The sequence below is a fragment of the Marmota monax genome, unplaced genomic scaffold, assembly GCF_021218885.2.
Source record: "Marmota monax isolate L192 unplaced genomic scaffold, Marmota_monax_Labrador192_F-V1.1 WCK01_AAM20220418_F8-fsc00008, whole genome shotgun sequence".
NCBI classification, from domain to species: Eukaryota; Metazoa; Chordata; class Mammalia; order Rodentia; family Sciuridae; genus Marmota; species Marmota monax.
The window spans coordinates 13,655,526-13,677,095 of NW_026694432.1; the positions used below are offsets into that span (position 1 = coordinate 13,655,526).

The following is a 21,570-nucleotide window of genomic DNA, read 5'->3' on the forward strand; positions in this document are numbered from 1 at the left end:
CCACCTTGGGGTTTCATAGTCTTGATTTTTAGTTCTCTAGTTTTTTTCCTCCTCCCTAATACTCATCCTTTGTTGCACTCCTGTCTCTTCCCTGATAGCTTGACTGTAGTAGACTCTGATGGAGCTACCAGCTCCACCACTGCAAGTCTGACAGTGAACAAAGCTGTGGATTATCCCCCTGTGGCCAACGCGGGCCCCAACCAAGTGATCACCCTGCCTCAAAATTCCATCACTCTCTTTGGGAACCAGAGCACTGATGATCATGGCATCAGCAGCTATGAGTGGTCACTCAGCCCAAGCAGCAAGGGGAAAGTGGTAGAGATGCAGGTAGGAGGGAATGCTTTCTGTCTTCTCTTGTCCAGGGGATAAAGAACTGCTGGATTGGGTCACCATTCAAGGTTTATTTCTTTTCCATTTCAATTACCAAAATCAGATTTGTACATTTATATTTAAAAAAGAAAACCCAAAACAAATCCAGAAAGTTTTATGGGCCTTTTGTTGACAGGTTAGCAATAATCTTTAACTTAAACCTTTAGTATCAGGCGGGGGATAAAAAGACTGATGAGAAACGTAGTTGTTCTGGGTGACCCCAGAGAGTCAGACTACTTAGAGGCCACAAGGGTTCAAATCTTGGTGTGCTCTGTTCCCAGTTGGAGTAGATTATCTGACTCAAGGGTGTCTTATCTGGAGATACCTAAAAAGAGATTAGATCTGTCACCAGGCAAGTCACATAAGTAAATAAAGAATACTGTGTGGGGCTCTGGTGAGCCAGAGAACTTAAGTCTCTGAATGCAGGGGTCCTCTGCTCTTTGGGTCCAGCTGGCTGTTGCCATGTGGAAGTGTGGTTCCAGTATTGCTGGATAGTCCAGCTTTTCAGGAGCAGACAGAAACTAATTTCTCATAAATGTCAAAAATTCCAACTTTTAAGAAACTCCAGACCAAACAAAATGTCTGCAAGTGGACCCAGCCCACAGGCTGCTTATTTTGCCCATTGTTCTTCCCACAGGAAGCTCCTGTGTTGGAAGTTTGCCCTGAATTATTTCTAATGATATTTAAGATGCTATTTCTAGCCAGGCACAGTGTCATGCTAATCCCAGCTATGTGGGAGACTGAGGCAGGAGAATCACAAGTTTGAGGCCAGCCATGGCAACTTAGGGAAGCCCTCAGGAACTTAGCAAGACTTCTTCTCAAAATAAACAAGAAAAAGGACTAGGGATGTAGCACAATGGTAAAGCATACTTGGGTTCAATCCCAAATACTGGCGGGGAGAAAAACTCTGTGTTTTTAGATTAGAGGCCTGACTTAAAGCCCACATTTACTTGGCTTTAAGTTCATGTAGTGTGTTAAGTTTTGCTGCTGTTGCAGAATGTGTGCAATCTCTTTTCAGCAGGATATCACATGATGTCTGATTCAACAGTTACTAATTACACTGAACTGGGAGATATCAGCCCATTACCAACTTAGGTTTAGAAAACTGGGTAAATCATTTCTATCAGAGTAAGAATTATTGTGGGATGTTGTGATTCTAGGAGCCCACTTTTCTACTCCTGAATTTCTGTGTGTAGGGTGTTAGAACACCAACTCTGCAACTCTCTGCAATGCAAGAAGGAGACTATACCTACCAACTCACGGTGACTGACACAATAGGACAGCAAGCTACTGCTCAAGTGACTGTTATTGTGCAGCCTGGTAAGTTCCATCCTTGGGGTTCAGACTCTTCTGATGGTTGGTCCCTTTGACCTTGGGGGAGAGGAAGGTTTGGATTCTGAGCCTGCATGAGGGTAGACGCAGAAAGCACCAACCCATGGAGCCTCAAAAGCAACTTCTTTCATCCATTTCCCTCACATTTTCTTCATGGCTAGAGATGAGGGTACTTCCCAGCCTCAGCTTGTGCCCTTACCTTGGCTAGTTACTGTGCTTTTATGTGGACCTAGGAAGTAGAGGTGACACCATCCCAAATCCTACCATGTTTCATAAGGATCAGCTTAAAACTCACTTCTCAGGAGAGCCCCCTCTTGTCACTCAAACCTTATAGCATTAGATTTCAGATTTAGCATGGCTTTATAACTGTGTTGTGTTCTGCCATGTTTCTTTCAGAATTGTTGATATATTTCAGTCTTATACTCTTCCTTTTTAGCTCCCTGGTGGTATCCATCTCTCCCACGTATCTGACATTTTTGTGGGCTAAGAGGCAGAGTTCCCATGTCTACCAGAACATGTCTCATTAGGTCCTCTTCTATCCCACCTGGACTAGCTGCTTTTGACCTCCATGTTTCTCTGTCTCTAGAAAACAACAAGCCCCCTCAGGCAGATGCGGGCCCAGATAAAGAATTGACCCTGCCTGTGGACAGCACAACCCTGGATGGCAGCAAGAGCTCAGATGATCAGAGAATTATCTCCTATCTCTGGGAAAAAACACAGTGAGTGTTGACACAGAATCCTGATGTATGCAAACAAAGGCTCTAGGCCATGGAAGAGCAAAGTTTTATGTGCTTTTAAGAGTTAACTTTTTTTTTTTTTGGTGGTCCTAGGGATTGAACCCAGTGCCTTGTACATGTGAGGCAAGCACTCTATCAGCTGACCTATATCCCCAGCCCTAAGAGTTGACTTATTTTTGTTGGCTCATTCAGGAGGGTCACTGAGAAAGAAATGTTTATAATTCCAAACGTCATCTCTTAAGAAAATAATGCTACAAATAGTTTTTATAAGGAAAAAAGAATGCTTACCATTAGTCAGTCCCCAGGTGGTACCGTATGGTCATGGTGCTTTTGTAGGTACAGTCCATTTGCTGAAATGCAGTTTAATTACATTTGAGAGGCAGACTAAAAGGGGTAATGGAGCAGAAAATACCATTGTTCAAAATTAACTGGGTAAGGCTGATGGGGGATGGAGCAAGAAGTTACCCAGAGAATTAAAGATCATCTATCAAATGAAGGCATTTCTCTGTTGCTTTCTTGGAAGACACCATATACCAGTTAATTTAACTAGAGGCAAAGGCCATAGCCAAAATAATACTAATTAAGCTGAAATTACCTAATTGAACTATTCTTGGTTCTCATAGTTTGTTTTAGCTTCTTTAAACTGTAACAAATGGAGCATAGATTTTATGCAGGATCCCACAGGAAGCAAAAGAATTAAAAGAGTTAAAAACATTCTTAATTTTCCAAGACAGAAACCATAGGACAGACTTCTTTTTAAAATTTATACAACAGACACACACTTACACATATTATTATTATTATTATTTTTTTAGGGCTTCTTTGTTTTTTTTAATTGGTTGTTCAAAACATTACAAAGCTCTTGACATATCATATTTCATACATTAGATTCAAGTTGGTTATGAACTCCCAATTTTACCCCAAATACAGATTGCAGAATCACATCGGTTACACATCCACGTTTTTACATAATGTCCTATTAGTAACTGTTGTATTCTGCTACCTTTCCTATCCTCTACTATCCCCCCTCCCCTCCCCTCCCATCTTCTCTCTCTACCCCATCTACTGTAATTCATTTCTCTCCTTGTTTATTTTCCCATTCCCCTCACAACCTCTTATATGTATACTTTCAGGGATCATTTCTATAGTATATTATTATTATTATTATTTTTAAAGCTAGGTATTGGAGATGGTTGGAAAGGGGCTTTAGTTTCACCACAGAATCTACTTGACTTGTGATTGCTGAGTTGAATGCTAGAAATTATTTCACTCAGCTCTTATTTCTGATTTTGGATAACCCAGTCTTCCTCAGCTTGCCATGTTTTCTCTTTAATTATTTATTGAAGATAGGCCTGATGAACCTTTGAGCTGAATTTTAGTAGTATTTGTTGCAGAGAATACTTAGTAGAGTTTCATGGAGGAGAATCTGTTTCAGGAAAGGCTATGAGGGTCAGAGGTAATAAGTTTAAAAAGCAAAATGAACCAAAGCTGACTCTGAAGTCTGCAGGTTTCTCTGGTTTGTCCTTAATTTGAAGGAAGCTTGGGGGTGTTCAGGGCTCCAGCTCTGTGCAGCCCTGGGCCTGGATGTTGGCACACAGGTCACTCCCCTGCTGCAGGCTGCTCACTGAGCAGGATGCGAGAAGGCAGGATGCAGTTGTGCTGGTCCTCTGTAGCCCTGTCCTGGAGGTGGAGGAAGCTTTGCTGATAGAACCTCTATGAAGAAGTTGCTTTGTCCTGAGAGGTCCCCTGCAGCCTGGGCTGTTTCCTTTCCTTGACTTTTCCTCAGGAGGGTCTTGGGCATGTGGTTAAGAAATGCATTTTGCTTATTTGCTGGCAAGAGATGAACCAATTCATGGGCCAGAAATACTTTTTTAGAAACCTTATTCTTAAAGCATTTTGATCACAGACCTGCTTAGAGAACTTCATTCCTTTTATAAACTGGAGCAGTAAAGAGTTTGAATGCTCTAGAAACTCAGAAAGGATAAAACTAGAAGTGTTTGAAAGCTGGTGAGTAGAATTTTCTGACCAGCAGGTAGCCTGTATTTTGGGGACAAATGACACTTTGTCCAAATGGAATATTTTTAAACATGTCCTGTCAAGGTCTGGGAAATAATTGTTTGTGTCTCAGCTGAGGCATTAATGGTCCCCTCCTGCTGTGTCAGGGACAGGAGAGCGGCAGACAGATCCAACTCCACCCACAAATATTCTTTTTTTCCAGAGGACCTGACGGGGTGCAGCTGGAGAATGCTAACAGCAGTGTTGCCACTGTGAGTGGGCTGCAAGTGGGGACCTACGTGTTCACCTTGACTGTCAAAGATGAGAGGAACCTACAAAGCCAGAGCTCTGTGAACGTCATTGTCAAAGAAGGTATCTATCTCTCTGCCTCAGGTTTGTACAGTACCCTCTTTGGGTCAGATGGCTGAGAAATCTGCCATGTCTTGTTTGGCTGCAGACATTGATTAGTGATAAGAGGTGGGGAATAAATTGGGGTGAGGGTAGCTACCATTTGCTTTTCTAAAGCAGCCTTTAATTGAGAGTGGGTGAAATATGAATTTTAACTTCCTTTCCTCCCATGCTGCCCTCCTTCCCTTTTTTGTCCAATTGAATAGGACAAGAATTAGGGTTCAGCATTTTGATTTCGCTGCTAAGACCTGGGGTTTCCATGATTCTCTGGCAAACTACAGTGACACCTGCTGTCAGGCCTTAGAATGACTGTGCTGTACTGCAGCATCCTGCGCCTGTCCTTTGAGCCCACAAGCTGAGGCCAATGTGAGGCAGGAGTTGGTTGAGCTGCCCTGAATTGGCAGGCACAGTGACCAAGAGGGACTCTCAGCTGATGGTAGAAAAACCCACCATCCATGGAGGGGTGGTCCTAGTGTGGTCTGTTGTGCTGAGTCCCTACTGAGTTATACCCGAGTTACACCCAAGCTGCTTGGTGGCCCAGGAACAGAGAGGTCACTGTCTTTTCTCTGCTGTAAAGTACCAAGGAAGGAATGAGAAAGATACTCAGAGAATAACATTTTAAGATATTTTAAAGAAGAATTTGTGATGTCAGCTGAATGAAACCTAGCCTAAGGCTTTAAGCCTCATTGGGCCTTTGTTTCCAATTATCATATAACTCCAAGATGGGGAAGTGGCTTCTTCTCAGGAAAGTTGCTATGAGACCACAGGAAGAAAGTACACTTGTTCCCTGCTCTGGGTAGGAATGGAGCTTCTGCAGCTCTGGTGGCTTTAAATTTGCATTACTGGTTGCTGACACAGACAGGCATTAAGACGACTCCCTGCTTAAGATGCTCATTTAATTTCCCCATAAGTACCATGAAGCAGCATTCCTTCTTTTCCAGAAGGTCTCATTAATTCAATGACTTATCTTTGGTTAGAAATGAACAAACCACCCATAGCCAAGATATTGGGGAATGTGGTGATTACCTTACCCATGAACACAGCAGAGCTGGATGGCTCCAAGTCCTCAGATGACAAGGGAATAGTCAGCTACCTCTGGACTCGAGATGAAGGGAGCCCAGCAGCTGGGGTAAGTGTGCCAGGAACTGAGGAGCTGCAAAGTTTAAGTAGCAGCTGGTAAGGAGAAACCAACACTCCAGGGTCTGTTTTAACAGGCTCGTGGTATCAAACCTGGATTGTTCTCTGAAATCCAGGGAGGTTAAGTGACTTATTCTGAGTTTCTCTGCAACTAGTGTGGCACAGAATGATTTCTGTCCCTTGATCCTAGTAGCTGTGGGTGGCAGTGCTGTGATGGATCAGGAACTGACACAGGTGGAAACAGTCCCGCCTAGATAGAGCCTCGTTATGGCAAAAGCAGCAGCTGACTCCAAGAAAGGAGTGGTGTTTTGTTCTGCAACATAGCTGTGTTGTTCAACCCCACAGGAAGTGTTAAATCACTCTGACCATCATCCTGTCCTCTTTCTTTCCAACCTGGTTGAGGGAACCTACACATTCCACCTGAAAGTGACTGATGCAAAGGGTGAGAGTGACACAGACAGGACAACTGTGGAGGTGAAGCCTGGTGAGTTCACTTAGTGATAACTGAGTGGAATTGCCAGATGTCTTGAGATGCCTTTCTGTCTAGCATGGCATGCCCAGTTTGAAAAACAGTCTAGAGCCAGGTGCCATGGTACATGCCTGTAATCCTAGCGGCTCGGGAGACTGAAGCAGGAGGATCCCAAGTCCAACACCATCCTTAGCAAATCAGCGAGGCCCTAAGCAACTCAGAGAGACCTGGTCTCTAAATAAATTAAATATAAAAAAGGGCCAAGGATGTGGCTCAGTGGTAAAGCACCCCTGGCTTCAATTCCTGGTACAAAAAAAAAAAAAAAAAAAAAAGGAAAAAAGAGGAAAAAAAAAAAAAAGGGAAAGCAGTCTAGAAATCCCATGCTGAAAAATCCTTAGAAACTTCTTATTCAGACAGTACCCCTCCTACCTATGCAGGAATGTAGACCTCCCCTTGCTTATCTCAGATGGAGAAACCAAAACTCAGACAGGGCAAGGCTTGCTCAGTGTCACACAGCAGTTGTGCCAGAGCCAGGCTTTTGTGCCCTGGCCCAGCACTTTGTCCTCTGTGGCTGAGGAGATAGGGCTCAGGTGCACTGGGAACCTGAGCACAGGAGTAGCTCAAGTCATGATGTTGCATCAGCACCAGATGCAGAAAACTATTTTTACAAGTTGAGCCTCAGACTTTATCTGACAGCTCAGGGAAGATAATGTGACTTGTGTCCTGTATACTTTTGAGATTTCCAGAAATAAAATTTCCTTCTTAAATAGAACCACATTTTTGTTTTGTTTTGAGACTAATTTGGTGGAACTGAATGTGGAGGTGGGGCAGAGCTTTGTAAGTCCCGGGGCTTTTGATGAGCAGGTATTAACTTTAAGCCTACTCTTGCCTAGGTCAAGCTCATGCATGGATGTCTCAGATGGGAAGGGATCTTGGGAAGTCTTCCAGGCCTTGTCCTGCCTCTGGGAAGGACAACAGCCAAGACACCATAGAGTTTCTTCTGTGTTCCAAGTCAGATCAGAACAGGCAAATGGTGCATCTAAGTGTTTGTGAATAAGGTATTCTGAACAATTCACTTTAACTTGTAAATGTGGAATAGTCTTTAGGACATGTTCAGAAGTAAAGTGTGGTAGTCTTTCAGTTCTGAACTTGTAAAAAGACAGTGTAGCTGTGGGGTTGCTCTAAGGAAATCCTTCCTTCTCAGCTACCTGGATTTTCTTTATTTTTCATGTATTTAAACCTATAGAGATGGATGCATTCACATTATTGAAAATAACCAATGAGACTGAGATGAACATTTTTCCTCCTGTTGTCACAAAGTACAGCAAGTCTCTGAAAGTAAGATGGGGTCAGGAGAGACGGCAGGCTCCCCGCTTGGCCTGGAGAGCTCAGCAGTGCCATAGGGACACTGCAGTGTACTTTCCTCCCCTGTCCCTTCACTAAGCCTTTGCCTCCCTGCTTAGCCTTGCCCCCAGCACACATGTGGCCATTCTCAGGTTGGTATAAAGCTTTCCACGCCAGCCCCAGATTGCCTTGTGAGGAATTTGCTGTCATCCCTTACCACTGACTAAATGCGGTCACTACTTCCCCTCCTGTGACTAAGCAAATGCACAGTGGCAGGTCTGTGTTAACTCTCCTACTTCCAAAGCCATGACCAATCCACATGCTTTCCAGATCCCAGGAAAAACAACCTGGTGGAGATCATCTTGGATGTCAACGTCAGTCAGCTAACTGAGAGGCTGAAGGGGATGTTCATCCGCCAGATTGGGGTCCTCCTGGGGGTGCTGGATTCCGACATCATTGTGCAAAAGATTCAGCCGTACACGGAGCAGAGGTAGCTGGGCAATGATTGGGGGGAGAAAAGGAAAGATCAGGGGGTAGATGGAGAAGGGTGGGCTCTCTAATCAGGAACCACTCATGGTGTCCATCTCATTAATGAGCTGTTTTCTGGCACAGGTCGCATGCTCTGTACTACATAGCAGCCAGTTGCTAGGGCACAATAAGGTCTGAGGGGGGCCCTTTACTTTGCAGGCTACAATCTGGGAAAGGAGGTAACCAAGTAAATATCTCATCTTAATATGGGGCAGATTTGACACAATATGAGCTATCAGGGAACTCAGAGGCAAGGGCAGTCCATTCTGGAGAATTCCAGGAGAGCCCAAAGATTTTCCAGAAGTAGAACATGCTTTGACCAGCACAGGAAAACTAGAAGGAAGTTCAGAAGAGAGGAGCACCATGAATCGTGACCTTGAGGTGGGAAAGTGCCGGGTTTCTTCTGGAAGAAGTCATTTGGTTCAGAGTGTAGTGGGCCCCAGGATATGGTCAAAGAAGGGCTGCCTGTGGAGCCTGAGAAGGAGTTGAGTGTGATAGTTTGGGTGGGAGAACCCAAGTAGTTTGTTTTATGTGTGTGGGGTTTTGTTTGCTGTTAAAGCAAGGATATAACATATTTAGATTTTTTAAAAAGTCAAATCAGTAGGGTGGAGGTTAAACTACAATGAAAAGAGACAGAGCCTGGGAGGCTAATCAGAGGCCTTCTGGACTAGCCCAGTGAAAAGGTGGTGACCCTGAATTCAGTGGTGGAAGCAGAGACAAATGAAAAGACAGCAGAGGCAAACTAGCAGGCCTTGGGGGTCCTAGGAGATGGAGGATCTGTGGGATGCTTTTGGCTTGGAGGTCTGGATGGATGGTTCAGGCCATTAACTGAGGTTAGGGAGGAAGGAGGAACCCACTTTGACTATTGAATTTGGGGTGTCTTATGGGCTACATGGGGAGATGTTCCATATGGTCCTAAGTATAGGCAGGAAGTCAGGGTGGAAGGAGAGCCGGGGTCACCAGTGTCTAGGCAGAAGTCAAACCATGAGGATGGATGAGTCACACCGGGGCGTGACAAGAGGGCAAGGACAGAATTCTAGAGAACACTGGTATTTAAGGAAGAGGCAGAGGAAGTCGAGGCAGCAGAGGAACTCAAAAGAATAGCCAGGGAGGTAGGAGGAAGCCAGGTGACAGTGATCTGCTGGAAGTTGAGGTACAGTCTGGCATTGGGGGCTACTGTAGCTTCGGAGGCTGGTGGTGAAGTGATAATGTGGAACAGCTGGGGGTGGGTGTGCTCCCCACATCGCCAGTGACAGTAGAGGGAGGTGTCCCAGTCTGAGGTAGAGCTTCTAAATAGGAAACCTCTGCAGAAGCTGATGCTGGAAGTCCTATGGGGGATGGGATGAAAATAGACCTTTTCAAGACAGCAATTCCTGGAACTTCTATATCTATTGAGGGCAAAGTGCTGAGGAAAAGGGGGTGATGGAGGTGAGTGGAGGGGACTGGTGTGGTAGATCCGGAGGAAGTGGAGGAAGGGGAGGTACTGTAGTGGGAAATTGGAGTGTTGATGCCAAGTCTCATGTTTTGTCTGTGGCAGGGGCAGGGCCATCTGCCTAGTGGAGGGGAGAGTGAGGTGGGAGGCAGGGGAACGGGGAAAGTCTGGAGCAGCTCTGCAGAGGGTGCCAGCTTTGAGCAGCACTGGGGTCTCGGTCCGAGTTAGAGACGTGAGGGGAGAGCAGTACTTCCCACTTCTGGCTGAGCACAAGAATGACCTGGAACTTTATGAAGGTACATTGCCCAAGCCTCATTCCTGGAGAGGAGCATTCGCTGGAGTGGGACTTGGACTCCTAAGGTTTAAAAGCGTCCCAGGATCTGATGTGCAGTCAGGGTAGACTACGTAAACTAGAGGCAGTTTGATTAGGACTCACTCTTTCACTCCTTCCTTCGTTATTATTATTCCTTCTTCTTTCTTCTTCTTTTTTCCTCCTTCTCCTCTTCTTGGTATGCTCAGCCACCAAGAGTAGCAATAAGGCAAAATCCAAGTTGGTGGGAATTTGGTGGGTAGAAGCAGTGAGGAAAGGTTTTAGCCACAGTGCTAGGAACAGCATTGTTGGTGAGTGTGCTTTGACTTGCCATCACTGCATATGGGGCACAGGGAAGAGAGAGGCATCTGGATTTCTCTGGGTTCCTGGCTTGGACTAGGTTGACTGAGTTGAGAATTTAGGAGGAGCATGTGCTTGGGGAGTGGGGTGTTATAGCCCCTGCGCACCAGTGTGAGCCCTGATGTGCACAGGCCACTTCACCTCTCGGAACCTCTTTATCACCTGTGAAAATGCTAGTACCTGTTTTATAAGATTGATATTGAAGATTGAATAACATGATATTTACATAAATCCCTAACATAGCATTCAATGAATGGTTTTTACCATGAGTTTATTTCGAGACATGCTGGGTTCAAGGTTCCCGAGAGATCTGGAGTAGATATTCTTGCAAGCATTTGCAGGTATAGAGTGGTCGCTATTGGTCCTGTTGGGAACGGAGATAAAGATGTGAGGATTATTAGCATTCTAGCAGAAATCGAAGCTGTAAGTATAGAGTAGGTAACTGGGAGAAAATAATGGGAAATGGACCATATATATCTTTTAAGGTGTGTTTTCTTGATTTTGGAATCTGCAAGACTTCATTGTTATTCTCACTGTGTAGCAAGCTTTTAGTTGATGATGGTTCTTCCCAAAATTTATGTTATTTCATGCATACAAAATGATGAGTGTCTGCACTGACACCTTGGGAAAAATATAAAGGCTGTTTATACTGGCAGCAACTGGTCCAGGGCCTATGGGATACCTGGGTCCTCCTAGCCAACCTACATGCTGAGGGGGTCAGTATCTTGGGTTTAACCCAGTGTGACCCACTGATTATGGAAGGTTTGATTTATGGAGTTCAAGAAGCATACTATCAAAAATTAAGGCTAACGCTGGGGTTGTGACTCAGTGGCAGAGAGCTTGCCTAGCACGTGTGAGGCACTGGGTTCGATCCTCAGCATCACATTAAAAATAAATAAATAAACAAACAAACTAATTAATTAATTAATTAAAGATAATGTGTCTATGTACAACTAAAAAAAAATTTTTAAAAACAAAGGCTAAGACACAGAGAACAGAATTTGTGTTACCCATATACGGGTTCAGACATGGTTCATCTTGAATAGAAATTGACACTCAGAAAGCAAAGAGATTCTGGGCATGGAGTAACAGTGTTTGTACCAGCCACACCATCTTATTTTTGCTGTTATAGTAACAGTCGTTTTGGCTTTTGGGGCCTGTGGATAATCTTTGATACTTTCCAACAGTTTACATTTTATAAAGCACCGTGGTTGGTTTAATCAGTAACCAAGCCACAAACCCAGCAGCACCACTGTCGGGTGTGAAAGGCTGCCGACAGGTATATTGCCATGACCAAACCCCCAATCTTCTCTTCCTCATGTTACCTGTTTGAAATGGGTGATCCTGTTAGTTGGGGCATTGTTAAAGTATAGGCTTTGGAGTTCAGACATGACAGGGTGAGGATCTGGCTCTGTCATAATTAACTGTGTGACCTTGGGCAAGTTACTCAACCCCTCTGAGCCCCATAGTTGTCCTCTTGAGAAATGAAGATGGCACTGATAACACCTTTCTGTGACAGAATGCATGTGATCCTCAGCAGTGTTGGGCACAGCAGAAGGTGCTTAGTAATTAGTGCTAGCTCCTGCTGCCTGGTGGATCTCTCATGTTCATCATACTGTCACATGTCTCCGCAGCACCAAGATGGTATTTTTTGTTCAGAATGAGCCTCCGCACCAGATCTTCAAAGGCCACGAGGTGGCAGCAATGCTCAAGAGTGAGCTGCGAAAGCAAAAAGCAGACTTCCTTATATTCGGAGCCCTGGAGATCAACACTGTCAGTGAGTAATCCCGGGACCGGACGGGATGAGAGCCTGCCCCTCTGCAGCTTTCCTCCTCCTGGCTGTGCTCATCTCCTTTCTGTGGGAACTTTCAGTTGTTTTCCTTCACCACCATTATGGCAAGGAGTCCCCATTCACCTAGGGGTCCTTACCTTGTGCCCCATGCCCATGTGCCTAAGGTGGTGTGCAGGGAGGCTGCAAGCTTGAGTGAAAAAATTACATCTTTATTTTCACTATCCTCAGGTTGAAATTCATGCTCTCCCTCAGTTGCACAGGTGGGCACTGTTAGCAGCACCTGTGTCTGAAGGCAGCAGAAATCACAAATCATCTCCTATCACATTACATGACAGAGTACCATTTTTACTCATCACTACTTCAACATTACAATAGTAATTAGACCCACTAATACATCTTATTACTTAATGTTTAATAAAGGCACTTTATTTTGAAAATTTGTGTTCTTAAGTATTTCAAAACCATATTCACTATAACTATTTCCTTTGTAATACTATATATATTGTCCTATTGGTTTTATTGTTCTGAGAAGGGGGTGTATGGGACACAAAAGATGAACAGTCTCTTACAGAACAAGGAAGACCAACTGGAGCTGTCTCTGGGGGCCTTGGTGACCCCTGTCTCGTGCAGCGTTCCCCAGCCATGCTGGGAAAGCTCCTGGGTCTGGGCTGCAGGAAATGGCACCACACGGCACTGAGCAGGCCTTGCCTGAGTGTCTTCACAGCCTGCATGCTGGGTGTTGGTTGTCTCCTGGGCTCTGACTGTCAACGTTTTCCCTCTCCTGCCACCTTCAGCATGTCAACTGAACTGTTCTGAGCATGGCCACTGTGATTCATTCACCAAAAAATGTATCTGTGACCCTTTTTGGATGGAGAATTTCATCAAGGTGCAGCTGAGAGATGGAGACAGCAATTGTGGTGAGTCTATGTAGCCCAGATTGGTTGCTTTGGCTATAGTGTGGATCTGCACCAAGGGTCAGGTGTTTCTGAGAAGAAGAGCAGGCGAGGAAAGAACTCTTGTGTTTTCTGTTTGTAGGGGGCTTTTCCCTTTTTCTTCACACTTGCTCAACTTTAGTGGAAAATCTGGGCATAGTGTATATGCCTGTAATCCTAGCATCTTGGGAGGTTAAGGCAGGAGGATAGCAAGGTTGAGGCCAGACTGGGAAACTTAGTGAGATCCTGTCTCAGAATAAAAAATAAAAAGAGCTAGAGATGTAGCTTAGTGGTAGGGTGCCTCTAGGTTCAACCCTCAGTATTAGGGGGGGAAAAATAAAACTGGAGTACTCATGGAAGAAGAATGAGGCTTATGTCGGACCAGCTGCACACGGCAGCCCATGTCCTTTTGGAGCACATGCATGCTGTCGCCTGATGGAAGCCTGCAGTTCGTCATGTAGAGCTCTGTGCCTGCACACTACTGCAGGACCTCAGGGCACTCATGGAGCAGGGCCTGAGATGCAGGGGCCTTTCAGAAGCATGCAGCTGTCCTGGATTCCAGGGTCTTGCCTTTCCATGTGTACAGTTGGAAGCCCACGGGGGACAACTCATTTCTGCTTTCCAGGCTGTCTCTTCCCAGCCCTCACTATTTTGATTTTCTTGGCAGAGTGGAGTGTGTTGTACGTTATCATTGCTACCTTTGTTATTGTTGTTGCCTTGGGGATCCTGTCTTGGACCACAATCTGTTGTTGTAAGAGGTAGGATGGATTCTCCTTTGAAACTCATTTGGGGGGCTTGTCATTTGGTACCTTCCACATGGAAGAACCACAGTCATGGTTGGAGGGGTTTGGGTCACTCAAGGTCTGTGCAGAAAGTTCCTCACCCTCAAACCCTGCTGAGGGCAGGTGCAGTTGCCTTTGGTCAGGTGGGGAGACTGCCACTGTGGAGATCTGCAACCTCAGAACCCTGGGGTAGGGGAGAGTGGAGCAGATCCCACCCAAGTGCATGTCCTTGGATGCTCCACACCCAGCCTTACACTAGAACACAGGAGTTTTTACTCTGCATCCTCCCTAGTTGAGAATTATATGTATGTCTGATTTCACACAATTGTAGACTTGGATTTTCGATGATGAGTGGTCTAGGTTTCTTCGTTTTATATAGCCTTACAACATTTCATAGTTACATTTATTATATGTTTTTCATTATTAGTATAATTTTTGTGTTTACTGTGTTATGACATTTGGTAGGTAATATCTTTTTTATAACCATAGCAGCCTTTTCTTGTTTTATGAATAAGGAAACTTAGGTTCAGAAAACCATGTCACCTGACTGAGAATCAGTAAGTGACAGGGCTGGGATTTATCCCACAATGTTACCTCATGTAGGACTTAGAAAGTTAAAAGAATTTAAAAAATCCCACAGCCTGAGACAACCACCATGAGCCAGCTCAGTTAACCAGGAGACATGCTGCTCCCTCCGCCCACACTGCTAGTCAGGTTCCTTTTCTGTGCATTTTCACCAGTGGTCCTTGTTGATCTGTGGAGTGACGAGGCCACACAGCTCCCTTGCCGCAGTCTGGCTGGGCACAATCAGGAGCCACTTGTCAAAAGAAACTAACTTTATTTTTAGAACCACACACGCCAAACAAAACAGCCTCTCAGGAAAAACCCTCAGAGCCTCAACTGCCACCACCGGCTTTCCACAAGCCTCTCTCTCCCACACCAGCTTCTCTCCACCTCCCACAATCCTCCTGCTCTTGAGGCCGATTGGCTGGGTCATGTGGGCGGAGCCAGAAAAGTCCCCCAATGAGCAGCTCTGTGGTCTGAAAGGGCAGGGAAACAGCCCAATGAGCATCACCGCAGAGGAGCCAATCAGCTAGATGTTGCTGGGGCCGCTGTGAGCCAATCATCAGCCGGCAGCTGGAAGTTTGCTGGGGCCCCTTCGGCTGTGGCTCTCAACATCTCCCCCTCTCTGTTTAAACAACAAGCATGTGGCTTAGGGACCGTGTCTGTTAGGCAGTCCAATTCAACATATGGTCCTTACCCATCATCGGATGATCTGACCTCTAGGCGTCAGCCTCCTGTCTTAGGTTGGTACCACTGCAATTGGATCATACCCGTCACTGACTACCGGTCCAGCATACAGCTATACTTGTGGATAGGCCTTTGCACCAGTGGGGGAGTGAGGTTCTTTGCCTCACCTCTGTTGGCCCCCAAATTTTAGACCATCACTAGTAGAGGAGGATGCAAAATGCCATGACATTAAGCCAATTGAGGGCTCCTTTGAAAAATTGTACCACCGGTGACACCATCAGCAAAAATACTCCAGCACTACCACAATTCACTGTACCAACAGATAGTTCACAATGCATACAGGTGAGCTCACAATGTGTCCAGGCAAGTTCTGCAAGCAGTTCAGTGATGGCTATTGTAGAAGCTGTAGATTGGTTTTATCTTTGACTTCACCAGCACTGGGATGAAGATAGGAATTCTGGCAATAATGGCTAAAGAAAAAATTATGTAACATTCCAGAAGGCACTAAAAGAAAACAATTTTCTTAACAATTTACCTTGTCTTCACCGGCACTGGGATGAAGATAGGAATTCTGGCAATAATGGCTAAAGAAAAAATTATGTAACATTACAGAAGGCACTAAAAGAAAACAATTTTCTTAACAATTTACATTGTCTTCACCAGCACTGTCAATATACATTGTCTTCACTTCCCAAGGCTGTGAGGAACATTTTATGAGGAACAAATTACAGTTACCACCTTCCCTGGCTGCAAAGTGAGGAGAGCCACCCCCACAGGGACACCCTGCATGCACTGGCCCTTGTCCTGAGCCTCAAGAGAACCTCTTTCCTGAGCAGATGGGAATTGTGTGTTTTAGGCAAAAAGGAAAACCCAAGAGGAAAAGCAGGTACAGGATCCTGGATGCCACTGATCAGGAGAGCCTGGAGCTGAAGCCGACCTCCCGAGCAGGTAGGGCCCGGAAGCTGGTGCCGTCATCGCTAGCTCATTGCTCCACAGCTATGTGCTGCACAAGCATATTGTTCCCTTGCCTGCTGAAGGTCCCCTGGGTGGCAGAAGCCACATGCAGGATAGGCTGTTTCCTGGGCTGACATCTCAGTGCTCCTTTTGCTCTGCAGAGATGCCAGGCCTCCTGGTTCCTTTGCCTCCCATGTGGTGAGGGTTAGGGTCCTTGGCCCCTTAAGCCTGTCCTTTGTGGACAGACAGCAGATCAGAACAAGTGTATGCTGGCTTACTTCCTTCTCAGTCACCTCCTTCCGCCTTCCTCTCTCCATCATCTGTGGGTCCACAGCTGCCATCTTTGTCTTAGGGTCAGTGGGCAGGCAGCTGCCCTGCTGGCTGTAGGTGTTTCAAACACTGTCACATGCTTCCCACAGAAGGAAGGATTTCCTACTGCACCAGACTGAGTGGTGGCACTGGGGATTTAGGTGGGTTGCGGGCCTCCCTTCTTTGCCAGGCCTGGTTACTTGGTGGGGTCCCCTTCATCATGTATGCCACAGAACAGGTGCCATTGGCTTATGGGAGCTGTGCTCCATATAAATTATTCCAAACCCTCTGCAAGTGGAACCGTTTTTATAGAAAGCGTTTTTTAAACACCCCTCCTGCTTCAGGCTTTGTGTTAGAGGAGGCTGCAGGGGGTAGTCCTGACAGGCTCTGCCCTCAGAGAACTTCGGCCTGGTTGGGGAGACGCATCTGCAAAGAGAAAGTGTTCTTGGGCAGGCAGCCTGGGCCCTGAGCCTGAGCAGCTCTGTCTGAGCACTGGGTGGCGGGGCCTGCTGTAATCCCAGCACACCAGGGAGCAGACGACTGAGGAAAACCACAGTGCCCACCCCTGCAGTGGCATTACTCTTAAGACTGTTTTTCTCCCTCTTGGAGTCTTTTCATGACTTACTATTTCCAGCACAAAAAGCTACAGGGCGAGAGGTTCACCAGGGCCCTTCTCTTGTGGGCAGCCTCTGGCCAGGGAAGCAGGAGACCCACCAAAGGGTCTGAGCAGCCAGAAGGGCTAGCTTGGGCTCTGGCTCTGTGGAGGACCAGGTCCAGCAAGGGCACAGCCGCTGCAGGATGCCGTTTGGGATTCAGCGACACATTGTATGGTGTGGAGCTGCAGAAGTTCAGCTTGAAGAGGAGGAGTGTGGGCATGTGGCACAGAGAAGGGAGTGTGTGGCATTGAGCCCGAACAGAGGCACATCAGGTGTCGGCTGTGAAAGCAGGGCAGCTGCGTGGAGCCTCTGAGGGTTACAGGGAGCACAGAGATGCCCGTCCTCAGGAGACCAGGTCTGCAGTCAGCAATTCTGGTTTTGTTATTCTATTGATTTTTATCAGACTTGTATTAAAGTATAGTAGATTGAACCATATAAAATTACTGGTATTTGACTTTTTTGACCTACCAAATGATAGTTTGTGTTTCAACTTATTTTGGTCAGAAAATCGTAAGGTATAGCAGTGCTCTTGGTCTCCACAGGTGAATGAGCTCATGTAATTAGCTCTCCAGGTCCCCCCTTTGTGCTTCTGTCCTGTCAGTGCTCTTCTCCCAGTTCACACTGGTGTCTTGGAGTAGTTTATATGAAAGGAATCATCATGTGTTTGGCACCTTTCACTCACCATCAAATTGATGAAATTTATCCGTCTAATTCATTCACATTGCTGTCTAATTTCTATTGTGTGACCCACATGCTCCTCATGGTCCCTGGTTTGTGTTCTAATGAAATGGCTGCTTGGGACTTCAAAAGTCCCCACTCCTGCCATGTGCCTGCTATCTCACCTCCAGTGCCCACCCAGTGAAGCCAGAGTCAACCCAGAACCACGGAGCCAGCACTGACACGGAGTGAGGCTGCATCCTCACACTGTGTTGGGGACTCTGTGTCCACACTGAGCCAGAAGATGGCTGGAGGCTCATTCTCCAGGGTCTGTGTTCTCTGGCTTTTCTGTCTTCCACCTCATTCCACTACCCTATTCAGAAAGGGATGTGATAAAACACCCCAGATCTAGAAAGAAAGAAGAGTACTGGGTGGCACTAACAGAGCTCAGGGACACTGGGGGTGAGGACCCAGCAACAGAGCCCAGGTTTGATCCCCAGTCTGTGCTTTCTGTGACTTCCCTTAGTGGACTGTCTCAGCCAACTGAGACAGGGAGGATGTGTCCTTGTATCTGCCTGGCCTAGAGAGGGGGCCTTGGCTCTCCCTGTTCCTTGGCCCCTGTTTGGGCTGGGGTGAGGGTGCAGGGTGTGGCTCAGGCCTGGACAGGGCTGTCTCCTGACCCCGGGGTTCCTCATCTTCCTTGCAGGTGTCAAACACAAAGGCCCCATGCTGAGCAGCAGCCTGATGCACTCTGAATCGGAACTGGACAGCGATGATGCCATTTTCACGTGGCCAGACCGGGAGAAGGGCAAGCTCCTACATGGTCAGAATGGCTCTGTTCCCAACGGGCAGACACCACTGAAGGCTAGGAGCCCACGGGAGGAGATCTTATAGCTATCTGGTCTGTCTCCTCAGAGTAGGGGTTGGTAGTGCCAGGGCCCAAGCACTGCCAGGTGGTTCCCTATCACCCAGGTCCGCGGGCAGCTGATCTCCCAGTATATGCTGGTCACTCCACCCCAACCCCCCACCCCAAAACTACTGGTACTTGAATCACAGACACTGTCCAGGAACCCATGAGCGAAGCTGTGAATGAAGAGATTTCCTCTTTGAACCTGTCTGGTAGGCCCCCAGAACATCCTCACCTCAGGGGCTCCTTTATTGCAAGTCCCTCTTCCCCACCCAAGGGCAAGTATGGCCTGCTTCAGCATCCTCTCCAGCTGCCCTGTGGTAGTGCTACTGGACCCAGGGTGCTACACAGAACCAAGAGCCAATAGCCTCCTGGCTCCAGGGGCTCAATGGAGGGTATGTTCTTTCTTCTCTTCTCTGGGGCATAGTGCGCCCCCTGGCAAGGCCAAGAGGATGTGGCATCCCTGCCTCACCACAGATACTAGAACACTAGTGAGAAACAACGCCTGGCCCTCGGCACTGGAGCCTGCTCCCTTCTCTGATCAGCACTATCAGGAGAGGACTGGCTGTCTGGGGGTGATGAGGGGCCCTGCCTTTGGGGGCTTTTGTGACACAGGCAGTGTCCCCCTTTCTTCCTCTGACTGGCAGCTGCTGCTTCCAGGCTCAGGCCACCACTCTGTGTACCTAGAGGAGATAGCCACAGACTGGAATGTTGTGGCATGAGAGTGCATGTGTGTGACTGTCCACTGTGGTCTCCCAGTCCCTCCATCTGTGTCTTTTCTCTGTGTCTGCTGCACATGTGTGTTGAGTGAACGCGTGCGTATCTTCTCACCGGGCTCTTGGCTGCTCAGAAGGAAACTTTGACTCAGTCTCTCAGCTCTGTGGAATCCCACTGATTTCTGTCACTGTTCCTCAGACCTACTAGCTGGGAATTGAGGAATGGGAGCTTTGGGGGAATGACTTCTAAAAAGAGATAATTTCTACTACTGCACTACTACTGTGTGTTGTAAGATGATTAAACATATATTTAATTTGTGTGCCTACATCTCTGACCTGTGTCACAGGGCTAACCACGATTGCAGCCTGCAAGGTCTTGCCCCTGGCAGGCAGTTTTGGACCTGCCATCAGCACATGTGACCCATGGTGCTGGGTCCTGCCTGCAATGGTGGGTGGGAATGCAGCACTCCTACCCTTTGGCTAAGGGAGGTGAGTTTTTTGTTCTTCCTTCTCATACCTTTTATTAACATTTAAATAATTCATGTCCCTCTATGTCTAAGCTAGGGGACAGAGTGTCCTAAGATCCAGAGTAAGACCTTAAGAAATTTTGGCCACTGCTATTCTCTTTTGTGTTGACCAGACTTAAGTGTGTGTACTCCTCATAGTTCACGGAGCCCTTTGCTGGATATGTGAGGGAGGGGAAGGGCTGGGCTAAGAAAGGGAGATGAGAGCAAAGGCCATTGAACCGTGCTTTGCCCAAGCTCTGTATAAAAACCAGCTGCAGGGGGGCAGCAGTGTCTCTGATCTTACAGGTCCAGAAGTTGAGCCATAGTGAGAAGTGGTTCAGTCCACACAAGCAGTGACTAAACTCGGGCTCAGCAGAGGCCCCTGCTCACACTGCTCAGGGCTTCTTCAGAAATAGTCCCTGGGTTAGGTCTGAGATGGAGCATGAGAATTTGCATAATGATGTCCTAGAAGATGCTGAGCCCCCCTGGTGCAGGGCCCCAATCCAAGGACCTCTAGGTGAGAAATGCATGGTCAGCCTCTTTCTCTCACGCATGCGCACACACGCACACAGAGCTGTAGCCTTTCCATTCCTGAAAGATGGTGGAGGGAGTAAGTACAGAGACCTCTATCTTGCCAAGTGGGGCCAATCTGCTCAGCTGGGAATGGTAGGGCTGGATGATGCAGTGCTCCAGTCTAAATAGCCACAGCAGGTGGGCTCAGGGCCCAGTGGGCCATAGTGGGAGGAACCTCACAGAAAACATTGAGCCTCTTCAGAGTAGAAACTATTCAATATTTCCAGTTTGGGCAACAGAACCAATGGAGCCGAGTGAGGCTCGCTGAGGTAGGTGAAGTGTTAGGAAGGTAAAGATCTGGTGAGGCTGGGGCACTGTGAGCAGCCTCAAGGCTCTACAGGGTGCTCTGGCTTTCTTTCCCCTGGCCTGTCTGGTAAGCAGCGGGAGCTGCAGAGATCCTCACACACACTGAGAGAAGATGCCTGCAGTCAGGCCACCAGTCTCCAAGATAGACTGAGGGAACAGCCTTGACACCTTTATGGATTTGTGTTGACTGGTTGGAGGGCCCCTATATATTTCTCTGGTCAAACTTGGCCACTGCTGTAATCTTCCACTCCTTAACTCCCCATCTGATGATGGTGGCTACCTAATGTCTATTAGTATTAGGCTGTGGCCATCCACTGTTGTGCCTCCTCTCCTACTTGGAGAGTACCCATAAGGCTCCCTTGGTCACAAGGAATGAAACTGAGGTTACCTCTCATGGGAACAAGGGAACTTTTATCCAGTTCTTCTGACTGCCAATACCCAGTACCTGTCTTGGCAAGTTATTGTGATGCCCTATTCCACCTTCCTGGCTGTGTTTTATTTACCCCAATTCTAATAAATCAACACATTCCTGTGCATTGACATTGGTGGTTCTCATGGACTTATTAGATCTTAACAGAATCACTTAGGAAACTTTTTAAAAGCACTCAATCCTAGAACCTAAACCCAGATTTTTAAGTATTTAACTGATTTTTATTAATTCCTTAGGTAATTTGTACAGGTATACCACGTCCATTTGAAGGGGGAAAAAAGCTCTTAGCGGGCTGGGGATGTGGCTCAAGTGGTAGCGTGCTCGTCTGGCATGCGTGCGGCCCGGGTTCGATCCTCAGCACCACATACAAACGAAGAT

General features: G+C 46.8%; 1 protein-coding gene across 1 annotated transcript in view; it reads left to right on the plus strand.

Annotated features, from left to right (window-relative positions):
- The window catches only part of Kiaa0319l (KIAA0319 like), a 115,710-nt gene extending 94,408 nt beyond the window's left edge, over positions 1 to 21,302 (plus strand). The window contains exons 10-21 of the mRNA XM_046468910.2: positions 99 to 327; positions 1,566 to 1,689; positions 2,288 to 2,420; positions 4,657 to 4,805; positions 5,819 to 5,970; positions 6,324 to 6,462; positions 8,122 to 8,281; positions 12,056 to 12,198; positions 13,008 to 13,130; positions 13,813 to 13,903; positions 16,035 to 16,126; positions 18,461 to 21,302. Of these exons, the coding sequence (XP_046324866.1) occupies positions 99 to 327; positions 1,566 to 1,689; positions 2,288 to 2,420; positions 4,657 to 4,805; positions 5,819 to 5,970; positions 6,324 to 6,462; positions 8,122 to 8,281; positions 12,056 to 12,198; positions 13,008 to 13,130; positions 13,813 to 13,903; positions 16,035 to 16,126; positions 18,461 to 18,648 (1,723 nt within the window). The 3' untranslated portion in view covers positions 18,649 to 21,302. The remainder of the gene's footprint in view (positions 1 to 98; positions 328 to 1,565; positions 1,690 to 2,287; positions 2,421 to 4,656; positions 4,806 to 5,818; positions 5,971 to 6,323; positions 6,463 to 8,121; positions 8,282 to 12,055; positions 12,199 to 13,007; positions 13,131 to 13,812; positions 13,904 to 16,034; positions 16,127 to 18,460) is intronic.
- Positions 21,303 to 21,570: the final 268 nt, after the last annotated feature.